The sequence below is a fragment of the Cricetulus griseus genome, chromosome 4, assembly GCF_003668045.3.
Source record: "Cricetulus griseus strain 17A/GY chromosome 4, alternate assembly CriGri-PICRH-1.0, whole genome shotgun sequence".
Classification (NCBI taxonomy): domain Eukaryota; kingdom Metazoa; phylum Chordata; class Mammalia; order Rodentia; family Cricetidae; genus Cricetulus; species Cricetulus griseus.
In genome coordinates, this window is record NC_048597.1 from 33,383,938 (window position 1) to 33,401,243 (window position 17,306).

Here is a 17,306-nt window from a genome sequence, read left to right on the forward strand (position 1 = left end):
TGGGTATAGTAGTTTGGGCTGGCATCCAGGGTCTCTTAGTGTTGGTAGTAGTATATCTATCTAGGACCTTCTGGGTTTCAGAGTTTCCATGGAGAAGTCAGGTGTAATTTAATTCTGATAGGTTTGCCTTTATATGTTACTTGACCTTTTTCCTTAGCTGCTCTTAATACTCTTTCTTTATTCTGTATGTTTGGGGTTTTGATTATTATGTGGCAAGAGGACTTTTTGTGGTTGATTCTATTTGGTGTTCTGTAAACTTCTTGTCCTTTCACTGTCATGTCTTTCTAGGTTGGGAAAGTTTTCGTCTATAATTTTGTTGAATATGTTTTCTGCACCTTTGAGCTGGGTTTCTTCAGCTTCTTCTATACCTACTATTCTTAGGTTGGTCTTTCATGGTGTCCCATATTTTCTGGGTAGTTTTTGTTAGGGATTTTTTGGTCTTAAGATTTTCTTTGGTCGATGAATCTATTAACCTTAGTGTATCTTAAATGCCTGAAATTCTCTCTTCCATCTCTTGTATTCTGTTGGTTAAGCTTGCATCTGTAGTTCCTGATCACTTACCCAGGTTTTCTGTTTCCATCATTCCCTCAGTTTGTGTTTTCTTTATTGTCTCTATTTCAGTGTTCATGACTTGAACTGTTTGAATTGTTTCCTTCATCTGTTTGATTGTTTTTTTCTTGGCTTTCCTTGCTTTCATTCAGAGATTTGTCGATTTCTTGTATTTTCTTTGGTTTGCTTTTTCTTCCATTTCTTTATTGGATTGTCTCATATCCTCTTTAAGCCTCTATCATTTTCTTGAAGTTGTTTTTAAAGTCATTCTCTCATGCTTTGTCTGAGTTGGAATGTTCAGATTGTTGGTGTAGAAGCTCTAGACTTTGGTGGTGTCATATTGGTTTTTCTGTTGTTTAATGTGTTTTTATATTGTCTTCTTCCCATCCCTTCTTCCAGTGGGTGCAGAAGGAGTAGCTTCCTCTCCTAGTGTGTATGGGACCAAGGTTCCCTTCCAGTGGGTGCAAACAGGTCTAGATGTCTCTTTCTTCCTAGTCCCTTGGGCAGAGAAAGGAAGTAGGGCGCTGGCTGGCAGTCTCTGGCTAGGTTGGGATGGGATCCACAGTCCCCAGCCCTCAGGTGGCTCTTAGCAGGATACCAGAGGGCAGGCTGGAAACAGGCCCAAGCTTACCTCATCCCATGGGCAGAGAAAGGGATTATGGAGCTGTATAGCAGAGATGAGCTTCTTTGGACCCTGCCTTGGGCTCAACTCCAGCCTGCCCACCCTGGAGAATCAGTCCCTGAGGACACTGGGAGCCTGACTCTACTGAGATTGCTGGGCTACTCCGGCCCCCACAGAGTGCAGAGAGTGCAGAGGTGAGCTGCTTCAGCCCCTGACTTGGGCCCAACTTCTGCCTGCCTATTCTGGGAACTCTTGTCCAAGGGTCTGCAGACAGGACAACTCAACCCCTGAGGACCAAGCAACCCAGAGTCAGCAGACATCTCTGTGCCAGTGCTGCTCTCACCCACCTGGAAACCAAGTGCTTCAGACCTGCCTGCACCCAACTTGAGACCCATTAGATGACCGGAGCCAATTGCACCCACCTGAAGAGAACACCAGAAACACCACCAGGCCCATACACACCAGAAAATGAAGTGACACCAACTGTACCCACTGGAAGAAGAGATGGGAAGACTACAATATAAGAACACATGCAACAACAGGAAAACCAATATGGCACCACCAGAGTCTAGGGACTCTACACCACCAAGACATGAACATCCCAACACAGAAGAAGCAGAAGACAGCAACCTTAAAAACAACCAAAAGAGGCAAGAAATCAATGAAATCAAAGGAAATACAATTAAACAGCTGAAGGAAACAGTTCAATACCTAAAAACTGAAATAGAGACAATAAAGAAAACACAAACTGAGGGAATGCTGGAAGTGGAAAAGCTGAATAAACAATCGAGAACCACAGATGCAAGCATAACCAACAGAATACAAGAGATGGAAGACAGAATCTCAGATGCTGAAGATAAACTGGAGGAAATAACTCATCAAGCAAAGAAAACCTGAAGTCCAACAAATCCATAACACAAAATATCCAGGAAATACGGGACACCGTAAAAAAGACCAAACCTAAGGAAAATAGGTATGGAAGAAGGTGAAGAAACCCAACTCAAAGGTACAGAAAACATATTCAACAAAATCATAGAAGAAAACTTTCCCAACCTAAAGAACGACATGCCAATGAAAGTACAAGAAGCCTACAGAATGCCAAATAGAGTGGACCACAAAAGAAAGTCCCCTTGTCACATAATAATTAAAACACCAAACATACAGAATAAAGAAAAATATTTTGAGCAGCAAGGGGAAAAGGTCAAGTAACATATAAAGGCAAACCTATCAGAATTACACCGGACTTCTACATGGAAACTCTGAAACCCAGAAGGACCTGGATAGATATTCTACCAACTCTGAGAGAACATGGATGCCAGCCCAGACTACTATACCCAGCAAAGTTTTCAATCACTATAAATGGAGAAAACAAGTTATTCCATTACAAAACCAGATTTAAACAATATGTAACCACTAATCCAACCCTACAGAAAGTACTGGAAGGAAAACTCCAACCTAAGAAAACTAACTACACTCACATAAACACAGGCAATAGATAATCCCAATTGGGATTAACAGACATCTATAGAACTTTCTATCCAAACACAAAAGAATATACCTTCTTTTCAGCATCACATGGAACCTTCTCAAAAATTGACCACATACTCAGCAACATAGCAAACCTCAACAGATACAAAAAAATTGGAATAATCCTCTGTGTCTTATCAGACCACCATGCTTTAAAGTTAGAAATAACAAAACAAAACAAAACAAAGTGCAGAAAACCTACAAACTCATGGAAATTGAACAACACACAATGGCACCATTCCTGGGTAAAGGAAGAAATAAAGAAAGAAATTAAAGACTTCCTAGAATTCAATGAAAATGTAGACATAACATACCCAAACTTATGGGACACTTTGAAAGCAGTACTAAGAGGAAAGTTCATAGCTCTAAGTGCTCACATGAAGAAACTAGAGAATAGCCACACCAGAGAGTTGTCATCACAGCTGAAAGCTCTAGAACAAATGGAGGCAAATTCACCCTGGAGGAGCAGAAATAATCAAACTGAGGGCAGAAATCAATAAAGTTGAAACAAAGAAAACAATTCAAGAATCAATATAACAAAGGCTTGGTTCTTTGAGAAAATCAACAAGACAGACAAACCGTTATCCAAACTAACCAAAAGGCAGAGAGAGTACATGCAAATTAATAAAATAAAGAATGAAAAGGGGGACATAACAACAGACTCTAAGGAAATTCAGAGAATCTTCAGGTCATACTTTGAAAACCTGTACTCCACAAAATTTGAAAATTTAAAGGAAATGGACAATTCTCTGGACAGATATCACTTACCAAAATTGAATCAAGAGCAGATAAGCAACTTAAACAGACCTATAACCTCTAAGGAAATAGCAGTCATCAAAAGTCCCCCAACCAAAAAAAAAGCCCGGGGCCAGATGGATTCACTGTAGAATTCTACCAGAAATTTAAAGAAGTGCTAATACCAATACTCCTCAAATTGTTACACACAATAGAGGCAGCATGGACATTGCCAAACTCTTTTTACAAGGCTAAAATAACCTTGATACCTAAGCCACACAAAAACACAACTAAGAAAGAGATCTACAGACCAATATCCCTCAGTAATATTGATGCAAAAATTCTCAATAAAATACTGGCAAATTGAATCCAAGAACACATCAGAGAAATCATGGTGAATGATGGGATGCAAGGATGGTTCAAGATATGAAAATCCATCAATGTAATCCACCATATGAACAGACTGAGAAAAAAAATGATCATCTCACTAGATGCCGAAAAAGCCTTTGACAAAATCCAACATCCCTTCATGATAAAGGTCTTGGAGAAATCAGGGATAAAGGGAACATACCTCAACATAATAAAAGCAATATACACCAAGCCAGCCCAACATCAAATTAAATCCAATTCCTCTAAAATCGGGGACAAGACAAGGCTTTCCACTCTCTCCATACCTCTTCAATATTGTTCTTGAAGTTCTAGCTAGAGCAATAAGACAACAAAAGGAGATTAAGGATATACAAATCAGAAAGGAAGAAGTCAACCTCTCACTATTTGCAGATGATATGATAGTCTACATTAGTGACCCGAAAAACTCAACCAGGGAACTCCTACAGCTGATAAACACCTTCAGTAAAGTGGCAGGATACAAGATTAACTCAAAAAAATCTGTGGCCCTACTATATACTGATGACACATTGGTGGAGAAAGAAATCAGAGAAACATCACCCTTTACAATTGCCACAAACAACATAAAATACCTTGGGGTAACACTAACCAAAACCGTGAAAGACCTGTACCATAAGAATTTTGAGTCTCTAAAGAATTTTGAGTCTCTAAAGAAAGAAATTAATGAAGATACCAGAAAATGGAAAGATCTCCCATGCTCTTGGATAGGTAGGACCAACATAGTAAAAATGACAGTCTTGCCAAAAGCAATGTACAGATTCAAAGCAATCCCCATCACAACCCCAACACAATTCTTCACTGACCTTGAAAGAACAATTCTCAACTTTATCTGGAGAAACAAAAGACCCAGGATAGCCAAAACAAGCCTGTACAATTAAGGAACTTCTGCAGGCATCACCATCTCTGACTTCAAGCTCTATTACAGAGCTATAGTCCTGAAAACAGCTTGGTATTGGCACAAAAATAGACAGGTAGACCAATTGAATAGAGTTTAAAACCCTGATATTAACCCACACACCCATGAACCCTGGATTTTTCATAAACAATCCAAATTTATATGATTGAACATAGAGGACATCTTCAACAAATGGTGCTGGCATAACTGGTTGCAGACATGTAGAAGACCGCAGTTAGACCCAAGCCTATCTCCTTGCACAAAACTTAAGTCAAAATGGATCAAAGACCTCAACATAAACCCAGCTACACTGAACTTATTAGAAGACAAAGTGGGAAATACCCTGGAATTAATTATTACAGGACACAGCTTCCTGAACATTACACCAGTAGAACAGACACTGAGGTCAACAATTGATAAATGGGACCTCCTGAAACTGAGAAGCTTCTATAAGGCAAAGGACACAGTCAGCAAGACAAATCAACAGTCCACAGACTGGGAAAAGATATTCACCAACCCCACATCTGACAGAGGGCTGATCTCCAAAATATACAAAGAACTCAAGAAACTAGTCTCCAAAATACCAAACAATCCAATTAAAAAGTGGGGTACAGAAGTACATAGACAATTCTCAATAGAGGAATGTAAAATAGCTGAAAGACACATAAGAAACTGTTCAACATCCTTAGCCATCAGGGAAATGCAAATCAAAACAACTCTGAGACTCCTATCAGTATGGCCAAAATCAAAAACGCCAATGACAATTCATGCTGGAGAGGATGTGGAGAAAGGGGAACACTTCTCCACTGCTGGTGGTTGTGCCAACTTGTACAGCCAGTTTGGAAATCAGTATGGTGACTCCTCAAGAAAATGGGAATCAGTCTACCACAAGATCCAGCAATTCCACTCTTAGGCATATACCCAAAAGAAGCACATTCATACAACAAGGACATCTGTTCAATGATGTTCATACCAGCACTATTTTTAATATCCAGAACATGGAAGCAGCCTAGATGCCCCTCAACTGAAGAATGGATAGAGAAAATGTAGTACATTTACACAATGGAGTACTACCCAGTGGAAAAACAATGGAATCTTGAAATTTGCAGGAAAATTGATGGAACTAGAAGAAACCATTCTGAGCGAGGTAACCCAATCACAAAAAGACAAACATGGTATGTACTCACTCATATGCGGATTTTAGACATAGATTAAAGGATTACCAGCCTACAATCCACACTGTGCCTGAGAAGGTAGTAAACAAGGAGGACCCTAAGAGAGACATACACGGTCCCTGGAGAAGGGGAAATGGTGAAGATCTCCCGAGCAAATTGGGAGCGTGGGAAGAGGGGCGAGGGAGCTAGGAGAATGAGAAGGGGAGAAGAGGAGGGACGCAGAGGACATGAGGGAGCAGAAAGTTTGAGTCAGGGGAAGAATAGAAGATAACAAGAATGGAGATACCATAATAGAGGAAGATATTTTTGGTTTACAGAGAAATCAGGCACTAGGGAAATGTCTGGAGATCTACAAAGATGACACCAGGTAACAACCTAAGCAACAGAGGAGAGGCTACCTTAAATACCCTACCCTGATAATGAGATTGATGACTAACTTATATGGCATCCTATAGCCTTCATCCAGCAGATGGTGGAAGTAGAAGCAGATACCTACAACTAATCACCGAACTGAACTGGAACCCAGATGCAGAGAAGGACAAGTGAAGAGCAAAGGGGTCCAGATCAGGCTGGTGGAACCCCAGACACAGCTGACCTGAACATCGGGGAACTCCTGCTCCCCAGACTGATAGCTGGAATACCAGCATGGGACTGATCCAGTACCCAAGATCATGGGTTTCTGTGAGGAAACCTCGGAAATCTACGGGACCTCCTATAGAAGTTCAGTACTTATCCCTAGCATAGGTATGGAATTTGGGAGCTCATTCCATATAGAGGAATACTCCCTGAGCCAAAACACACGAGGGTGGGCCTAGGCCCTATTCCAAAGGATACGATAGACTTTGATGACACCCTATGGAAGGCCTCACCATCCAGGGGGAGTAGAAAGGATATGTGATAGATAGGGTTTTAGAGGGTCTAGTCGTGGAGGACGGGAGGGAGAAGGGAATTGGTATTGTCATGTAAACCAATCCTGTTTCTAATTCAAATAAAAAAAAAGTTGAAAAAAAGAAAACACTTAATTGGGACTGGAATATGGTTTCAGAACTTTAGCACATTATCAGCATGGCAGCATGCAGGCAGACATGGTACTGGACAAGGAGCTGAAGTTCTGCATCTAGATCCACAGGCAGCAGGAAGAGAATGCCACAGATTTTGATACTTCAAAGCCCACCCCTAGTGACACACCTTCTCCCACAAAACCGCACCTACTCTAATGAGGGCACATCTTCTACTAGTGCCACTCCCTATAACCAAATATTCAAACCACCTTCCTATTCATACCACCACATTCCATTCCCTGGCCCACATTGATCTGTAGCCAAAACATAATGCAGAAATGCATTCAGCCCAACTTCAAAAGTCCCCATAATCTATAGCAGACTCGGTGGGAAAAAAATCAAGTCTTGAAATTCGAAGGCAAATGGATGGAACTGGAAGAAAATATCCTGAGTGAGGTAACCCAATCACAGAAAGACAAATATGGTATGTACTCACTCATCTATGTATACTGGACATAGAGCAAAGCACTACCAGCCTACAGTCCACATCATGAGATAAACTAGGAAGCAAAGTGTACCCCAAGAGAAAAAAATGCCTGGCCACCCAAAGAAGTGGAAAGGGATAAGAATCCCTGAACCAATTGGGATCAATGGGTGTGAGGAGGGATATTAAGAAATAAAAGGAGCTTGGGATAAAGATATCCTTTATTAGAAAAACACTAGCCAAATGCAAGCCAGAGCATGCCAGGGGCAGCAAGGCAGGCAGGCCAGAGAGAGGGGGGCTCCCATATGCCTTGCAGCCCCTTAAAACCCTATCATACGTCATCCTGACCTCACCTTGACCACACCCTGACAGGCGTGGTCAGGCACACCTGTAGCCAGCTTCTAGCTTACACTGTCCCCTACAGAGGGAGGTAGAAGATAGAAAAGAGGAGAAGAGGAAGGGGGGGAGAACAAGAGGGATCAGGAAGACTGAGACAGGAGAAGAGTAGAGGAAAGCAAAAAAGGAGATACCTTGATAGAGGGAGCCAGTATAGGTTTAGAGAGAGTTCTGGCACTAGGGAAATGTTCAGGGATCCACAGGGATGACTCCAACTAAGAATCTAGGAGTAATGGAGAAGCTGCCTTTGATACCTTTCCCCTATACTGAGATTGATGACTACATTGGTTGCCATCCTAGAGCATTCATCCAGTAGCTGATGGAAGCAGAAGCAGGTAACCACAAGCTAAACACTGAGTCATACTCCTGGCATCCAGTTATAGAGAGGGAGGAGGGATGAGCAAAGGAGCCAAGACAGTGCTGGAGAAACCCACAGAAACAGTTGACTTGACATAGTGAGAGCACAGAGACACTAGTCCTAAAGCTGGGGAACCAGCATTGGACAGAACAAAGCCCTCCAAATGTGGGTGCCAGCTAGGAGACCTGGGCAGTCTATGGGAACTCTAACAGTGGAGCCAGTGTTTATCCCCAGTGGACAAATGGACTTTGGGAGCCCATTCCCTATGGAGGGATACTATTGCAGCCCAGAAACATGAAAGAGGGTATAGATGATTACAAAGTGGAGTCAGAGATAGATTGATAACCGGTAGTTTATTGGGGAAAAATACTAACGCAAGGGAGCCAGTAACCAGGTTTGCACCTGAGCAGGACTGACCCAGATATGCTTCCCAGTTATCTCAGGCAAGCAGAGCAGCATGCTTCCCTCTCTGATTCTTAAACCTCTAGACCACACACACTTGGGATGGGAGGGTGAGGGAATGGGGGATTGACCTGTAAATAAGATTGTTTCTAAAAAAAAATGAATGAAGAGTATCAGTAAATAGAAAAACTGAAAAAAAAGTTCAAAGTGTGTAGAAGACTGCTGATAGATCCATTATCTATTGCCATGAACAAAACTTAAGTCCAAATGGATCAAAGAGCTCAACATAAATCCAGCCACACTGAACCTCTTAGAAGAGAAAGTAGGTGGTACCCTTGTATGAATTGGTACAGGAGACTGCTTTCTGAACATAACACTAGTAGCACAGATGCTGAGATCGACAATTAATAAATCGGACCTCCTGAAACTGAGAAGCTTCTGTAAGGTGCAGTTCACAGTCAACAAGTCCATGATTCTTACCAGTTTATTCCTGATCACCTCAACTAGAGATAAAAATTTTATGTGCAATTCTTTATAGACAAACATATTATGTATTAAAAATGGAACTCTACTACCTGCTGTGAGAAAGAGGATAGGCACAGGATGACAAGGACTGTTGATTTCACATGTGGAATTCAAAGAAGATGATGTCACAGATGTGAGAATAGAATAAGGGTCACCAGAGGATGGTAGGAGTTTGGTATAGTTGGGTAAAATTAGATCAACAGGCAATGAGTTGCAATCAGATAGGTTCAAGAGCTCTATTGTGTTATTGCAGAATGAATGGATAAAGAAAACAATAATATACTCTAAGTTTCAGCATATGGAAGAGAATCTGAATTCTTTTGTTTTTGAGACAGGGTTTCTTTGTGTAGCTTTGGCTATCCTAGAACTAGTTCTGTAGACTAGGCTAAACTCAGACTCACAATGGTCCACCTTCCTCTGCCTTTTGGGTGCTGAGTTTAAAGGCATGGGTCACCATTGCCTGGCTGGGAATTTCAACTTTTAACATAAAGAAATGATAAATATCTTTAGGCAGTATCTTTAACTTAACATGACACATATTGAAACTCAATTTTATATTATCTTTTCAGATTAATATCTACTATTTATGTTTTATGTTAATTAAAATAAACATTTGCCTCATTGCCACATTGCTTTTGTACATTGTTATTGCCAATTTGTAAACCTTGCAAGTTTTTTGAGACATGTTCTCACTATATAGCCTAGTCCAACCTCCTGCTCCACCATCACCTCCCTGTGATGAATGGAGTTCACCTGTGTTTATTTTTCTTTCTCCTTTTTCTTTACTCCCAGGATTCTTGATAAGACTTCATCATAGATTAAGGGATCTTGACATGTCTGTAGTTTAATCTGTAGTTTTTTATGAAAACAGAAATACTTGGCATGAGTTTGAAGTAATTTAGAGATGTAGGCTCCCCCTCAAGTCATGTTTTGCTTACTTCAAATAAAACCATGTAAGAAAAGTTTTCAGAGCAAGGTACATATCCACAAAGTTTCTCCAAAATTATTTACCATAAAACCAAATCATCCACTCAACACATGATCTAAACAGTTTTTCAAGGAAGAAATACTAACAGGCAATGAATACTAGCATTCTTAACTAACACTAAAGTTGAGACGGAGTCACTGTAGCTATAATGACTGTCATCAGAGACCAAATGACCACCAAAGCTCTTGAAGAAGACATGCAGAAAAAGGAAGGCTTAATCCCTGCTGGTGGCAGTGCAAACTTATGAAGTCACTATGGAAATATAAATGGGAGTTCCTCAAACAACTCAGAAATAGTGTGTGACTTGGGTAGACAATGGTTGGGAATATACACTAAGGAATCTGGATCCCTGTGCCAGAGAGCAACCTTTGCCTCTTAGTTTGTTGCTGTAATTTTCACAATAGCCAGAAAATTAATCAAACTTAGGAGTCCATCAACAAGCACATATGTGACACTTACACACAATGAAACATTTTTAGTTACAAAGAAAAATAAATAGTGATATTCAAATGAAAATGTATTGAACTAGAAATGATTATGTCAAGTGAAATAAGCCAAATCAGAAAGAGAATGCTGCATTTACCTCTCATATACAGAACTTAAATTTAAATTTATCTGTATACATATATGTGAGCATGTTTATATATGTGTGTTTGTAGGTCATGAAAAAATAGGGATTATTAGAAAGAAGGAGGAGATCTAAAGCAAGGTGAGAAATAAAAAGGGAGATGGAACCCATGTCATAGGAAGACTAACGTGGAGAGGAACCAGAGAAGAAAGAATACCCGCTGGAGGAATTCTGAGGACAATGGGCAAGGTAATGAGTGTGAACAAAGTAAAATAATATTCTTATGAGAACACCGTGATGAAACATCATATGCAAATCTTATAAATTAATTTAAATAAAAGTTTGCCTAACCTGTCTGAAATGTCAACTGGAATAAGAAATGGTGGCATGTGGTGCAGTTTCTATGTCCAAAGCTATATTTGGACACTGTGAGTAGATATTGATAGTGTAAATGTCTGCAATGCCCCGCTCAAATTGTTTGGACTCCTCACACGTCCAGTCCACACGCCCGGCACAGCAGCTGCACTTTCTCCTTGGGGAATGCTTGAGTTCCTGATGGGAATTTCGGCCCTTTGTTTCTCCTTCTTTTGATAATCACAGAAAGGATTACACCTGATTGACTCACACATTGAAATCAAAATTATATAAACGTTTTCTGTGTTTACATAATGAACACTCCACTGGGAGCCACTGTGGCAAGAATTGCTCCCTATGTCTCTGCCTTCCTGTAGGACTGTGTTCATCTCCACTTTAGAAAGCCCAGCTATTGGTAAAGATTTCGGAAGCTTCTTCCAGGATATAGGTAAGAGAGAAATGTCTTCTGTAATAGTCATCCCTCCATGAAGAAATAAAAATGCTGTTAATTGTATAATAATGTTATATTTACCTTTTCAGATTCTAGATCATTACAAAAGAAAAGAGAAATAAAAGTTTGTATGTGTTATTCTGATTAAATATTAATAAGCAAAATAGTTTAACCTGAAGTCTTATGGCTGGAGATATTGTGTTTCCTATTTAATGAACTATAACATTTAGTTATAATGAGGAAAATTTTAAGTTGCTCTAACATAGCAAACTAAGATGATTCAGGTTTTTAAAAAAGTGACAATTTGAGAACATGCCCTAACTACTCTATACTCTCATCTTCATCTAATAATTTACTTGAAGAGTATATACATATACAGAAAAGTGTGTATACATATACAGATATATATCACATCTCATGAAATTTTATGCACATATATCTGTGTAAATAGGCAGGAAATATGCAAAGAACTTCATTGCATGACACTTTTTCTACTTTCCATAGTTACAATTTAAATGCAAATTCATTTGAGAATTTCTAATTCTTTTATATGGGGTTGCAAGGGGTAAAACATTAAATATTACCTTGCTAGGAAAAAATAAAAATAAAATCGGAAATATTATTAGAGAAATTTAATTTGAATTGATGATGTAACAAAAGTAAAAAAAGGAAATATGCAAAGAAATGGCAGACAGAGAAGACACATTTAAAGAGTGAAACTTGTAAAGCTGATGTTTTATGAAAACACAATTCCCTAGGAAATTATATTTGGACTTAGGAAGGAAATGAAAAATGCTCAGGATGGGCTAGGGAAGAACTGAGGTGAGAATCCGTGCATTATCCTGAGCCCCTGACACTTGCCTCCTCTTCCTCTGCCAGTCTTCCTCTCCCTGTTTTGTGACATGTCACTCCTCTGCTATTTCTCTTCGTCCCCTTTCTTCTGCTTTACCTACCCAAATATCCCTTTCCCGTCCTTTTTGCCCTCTCAATACTTCCCTCTTATCTCCTTGACATATTAGTCCTTTTATTTCAAACATGCATAAACATCCTATAGGTAAAATTTCTGTTAGGTTAGGAGCACTAGACACATGGTGACAGTCCACATTCTTCAGCTCCCCCAATGTGTCCTCCTTTGCCTTGAAGATCCTGCTGACTTCTGTTTCCTTTTCTTTGACACCTCCTCTGTCACATAAGTAAAACTGTTCTGAGCAAAGCTCCTAAAATTTTCTTAAATCAGCACTGAAAGATTTCCTTCACTTATACTACCAGGATTTTAAATTCAACTGTTGACATTTTGCTTGATTTTTTATTATTAATGACTGTCAGCTAACTACTTGAACTTTATTTTTGTTGTTGTTCTGTATTTATCTTGAGGCAGATTCTTGTTCTGTGGCCAAAGAATAAATCCCCTTCCTCAGATTCTTCATGTTAGGGGTTACAAAAATGTGCCACCGTTTTCCAGCAATTCATGTCTTTTTTGATCCTCACTGGAGCTAACTGTGCTTTTGGTGACAAGAAAAAATTGTGTTATTAGGTGGAAATTTGGCACTAATGGCAATGTAGGGGGATTTGAATATTCATCAAGAAAAAAATCAGTAACAGCAGGTAGTCACTAGTCAGTAGATAGCTAGAATCAGAAGCCAGAATACAGCTCACTGGGGCTGGGAATGACACTGGACTTAGTGCACTGTGTGTCAAATTGAGTCCAGGTGGTGTTGCCTTCACTACTAAAACTACTGTTTGTATCTGGGTGTCTCTCCCTCTTCCTATTCTAAACCAAATGTAGGTATGTGAACTTACATTTAGATCCCTTTCTGCTGTCAGAATGCAAAAGTCATTTTCTCTCTTTTTTTCAACAATTCTGAAACTTTTAATGATGCATAGTAGAAATGGAATAGAGGGACATAGGACATCCTTATAAATTTCTTTTTTTCCTTTTTCTCCATTTTTTATTTAAATTAGAAACAAGATTATTTTACATTTCAATCCCAGTTCCCTCTGCCTCCACTCCTCCCCTGCACCCCCTCCAAATAACACCCTACCTGTCCCATACCCTTTCTGCTCTCCAGGGAGGGTGAGGCCTTCCATAGGGGGGTCTTCAGAGTCTGTCATGTCCTTTGGGATAGGGCCTAGGCCCTCCCCTGTGTTTGTAGGCTCAGGGAGTATCCCTCTATGTGGAATGGGCTCCCAAAGTCTATTCCTATGCTAGGGATAAGTACTGATCCACTACAAAAGGCCCCATAGATTATAGAGGTCTCCTCACTGACACCTACATTCTTTATAGACAAATCTATATTATATATTAAAAATTGAACTATACTACCTTGTGTGTGAAAGAGGCTAGGCACAGAATGACAAGGACTGTGTTGTAGAGACTGGAGCTCAACTCATCTTGTGCAGTTTACAAGCTTATGAATGCCTGTAACTCAAGCTCCAATAGATACTACATTTACTTCTGACCTGTGAGTACCTATGCACACACACACACACACACACACACACACACACACACACACACACACACACACACAATTTTAAAGTCATTAAAACTCCTTAGTATAGTATGTAACTCATGCTTTTAAAAATTAAATTGATTTTGTTACATTAATCTAAATAATTTGTTCATTATATAATGGTAAATACAATTTAAAGGACCTTCTTATAAAGGTTTGCATTCATGTCAAGTCCACATCTCCAATTTTCAGTTTATAAATTCTAGGAAATACTCTTTCACATTCACTGCCTTTCATTTCAGAGCCATCCAGGGAAGACATGGAAAAAGAGAATGCAACACTGTTGACAGAGTTTGTTCTCACAGGACTCATTCATCAGCCACTGTGGAAAATCCCTCTGTTCCTGGTTTTCTTGGTGATTTATCTCATCACCATTGTGGGAAATGTTGGTTTAATCACGCTCATCTGGACTGACCCTCATCTTCACATTCCCATGTACTTGTTCCTTGGAAGTTTAGCTTTTGTAGATGCATCTATATCTTCCATAGTGATTCCAAAGATGCTTCTTAATGTCTTTGATAAGAGCAAGCTGATTTCTCTATCTGAATGTATGCTACAATTTTTTTCATTTAATATCAGTGCAACCACAGAATGTTTCCTCTTGGCAGCCATGGCCTATGATCGCTATGTTGCCATATGCAAACCATTACTTTACCCAGTAGTTATGACTAATGATCTGTGTGTATGTCTGATAGCCTTGTCTTTTGTAGGTGGAATTATTCATGCCTTAATTCATGAAGGTTTTTTATTGAGATTAACCTTCTGTAATTCCAACATGATACATCACTTTTATTGTGACATTATATCATTGTTGAAGATTTCCTGTACTGACACTTCTCTTAATTATCTAATTGTTTTTATTTTCTCTGGTTCAATCCAAGTTTTCACTATTTCAACTATCCTTGTCTCTTATGCTACTATTTTATTTACAATCTTAAAAAAGAAATCTGATAAAGGCATAAAGAAAGCCTTTTCCACATGTGGAGCCCACCTTTTGTCTGTGTCTTTATACTATGGCCCTCTACTCTTCATGTATGTGCACCCAGCATCTCCACAAGTAGATGATAAGGATATGATAGATTCTCTGTTTTACACTGTCATAATTCCTGTGCTGAACCCAATTATTTACAGTTTCAGAAATAAGCAAGTCATAGATTCATTGGCAAAATTATTACAGAGAAATGTTTAGATTTCTAACAACTGTTCAGTTTGGGTAAATAATCACAAAGCAGTCAAGGTTCAATGTGGCTGTGTGTTCACTGTCCAAAGACTTTTACTATTGTAATTCACCTAAAACTGTAATTAATTAATGTATAATATAAGTGCCTAAAATCTCCTTAATATAATATATATATATATATATATATATATATATATATATATATATAATGTTATAAGAGTACTTTCTAACAAATGTTATTACAGATGATAATAATTACATCAGAATGAACCAAATGTCCAAGCTTATTTTTTCAGTGTGGCTATGTAAGTGTATTAACTATTAAAAATAATACCATTCCTACAAAGCATGCTTGAAAATTGTTTCTTTCATACCAACACTGCTATGTAATTTGGAGAAATACCACATGCACCTGTGTGGAGGAAGCAGCTTTTTATCTCACTGAACATATCTATAGTAATATGGGTAGACATCAACAAGTCTATTTTACTTCATAGAGAAATGGTTACTTTGGCTTCTTAGAGAAACTCAACCTAAAAATATCAAGAGAAATCAGAAAAGAAAGTGCAATGAGGTACTTAGGACTTTGGGAACAGCTGTAAGGTGATGCTCTGAGCTCAGGGTGCTTGCTTGAGTGAACAGAGGCTACTACTTCTGTAGTCTTGGGCACCTTCTGAGGCCTTTTCCAGTGCTGCTTTACATTGTCCAATGGCCTCAGTCATGAGACATTATGTAGTTCAAAAGCTTTTAAAAATTAGATTGAGCTGAGCATTGGTGGTGCACACCTTTAATCCCAGCACTCAGGAGGCAGAGGCAGGCAGATGTCTGTGAGTTTGAGACCAGCCTGGTCTACAAGAACTAGTTCTAGGACAGCCTCCAAAGCCACAGAGAAACCTTGTCTCAAAACCAAAAAAAATGTAAATTGATTTCATTACATTAATCGAAATATTTTTTTTTGGACAAGTTGAGAGAAATGTGCAGCAAAGAGAGGAATAGGAAGAATAGGAAGGAAAGAGTGTCAACTGTTTTCAATTTAGGTAAAAATAAAACTGTTAGTGTAGGGGATGTGATAGCCATGCCTGTTTAAGGGGTGGCTGCAGGTGTGCCTGACCACTCCTATGAGGGCATGGTCAGGGTGACATAAGGAAAGTTTAAGAGTAAGGGATCCTCATGTGATGACTTGCTTTCATTTTCATCTTCACTCGCTGTAGTTAATGCTGCCCTGCCGGCTGGCTAGGTCACTCTATAAGTAAAGTTTTTCCTTATTAAATTCCCTTGTATTTTTACCTGGCTCTGTTTTGGTAATTTCCCACTGCCTTCTGGATTGTGTAGAAGATGTGGTAAGGGCAGACACTGGACCAATGAATGTAGATTGACCAGGGACATGCAAGGAAACCTGTTAAGGCTGGGAAACCCTGAGGGGTCCTCAAGAAGGACCCCACATCGAGAAAGGTACAGTAGTTCCCAGTAGCAGTGGAAGACAATCTGTCACAGGACTAATAGATAGTTCTTTGCCTATTGTGAAAAATAATACTGCTCTAGATGGTAGTTTGAATAGTGATGAAGAATCAAATGTGAATGGACAAAATAAGAAATGCATATTTTGGCAAACTTCTTTTTTTTCATTCATTTAGCTCATAAATAAAGTCATGCACAATTATGATACATAATACAGTATGTTCGCAATGGCATGCAAACTTCTATTAATGATAAAATGCCTCCATTGAAAATAAAAATTTGTCATCTGACGCAAGCGACCTGCGAGCTGGACCCAGTTCGGCAACAGTGTGTTCCGAATACCGAACACCCAGAGGCAGCCTGGCCTCCATCTGCAGGCCAAGGTAGGCCAGGAACTGTTTTCGGTTCCAGTTCATCATCGCTGCTCAGAGTCATCTGACACAAGTGACCATAGGGAGTTTGGCAGCAGGATCCCACACCCCGAGGCCAGGTGACAGCTCTGCTTTCAACTGTCGGCTGGGCAGACCCAGCACGCCCGGACATTGCCAACACCTGGGTACCAGTGACACCTCCCTCCATGAGAAGAAGACCGACATCAGAATATTGGATCTGTTTGCATCTACCAGAATGGAACCGTGGTCTCACACCCACCAGGAGAACAAGAAACACTTGCTACACCCACCAGAAGAAAGGATGAGAAGAGGACAAGGTAAAAGC

The 17,306-nt window shown here is 39.5% G+C and overlaps 1 protein-coding gene across 1 annotated transcript; it reads left to right on the forward strand.

Moving 5' to 3' along the window:
* The first annotated feature begins 14,210 nt into the window (after window positions 1–14,210).
* Window positions 14,211–15,140, forward strand: LOC100767071 (olfactory receptor 187). Its single transcript, XM_027413343.1, has one exon. The coding sequence runs from the start codon at window positions 14,211–14,213 to the stop codon at window positions 15,138–15,140; it is 930 nt and encodes a 309-aa protein (XP_027269144.1).
* The last annotated feature ends 2,166 nt before the right edge of the window (window positions 15,141–17,306 follow it).

Excerpts from the sequence above, each read along its gene's own strand:
- LOC100767071 (XM_027413343.1), top strand. The coding sequence starts at position 14,211 with ATGGAAAAAGAGAATGCAACACTGTTGACAGAGTTTGTTCTCACAGGA.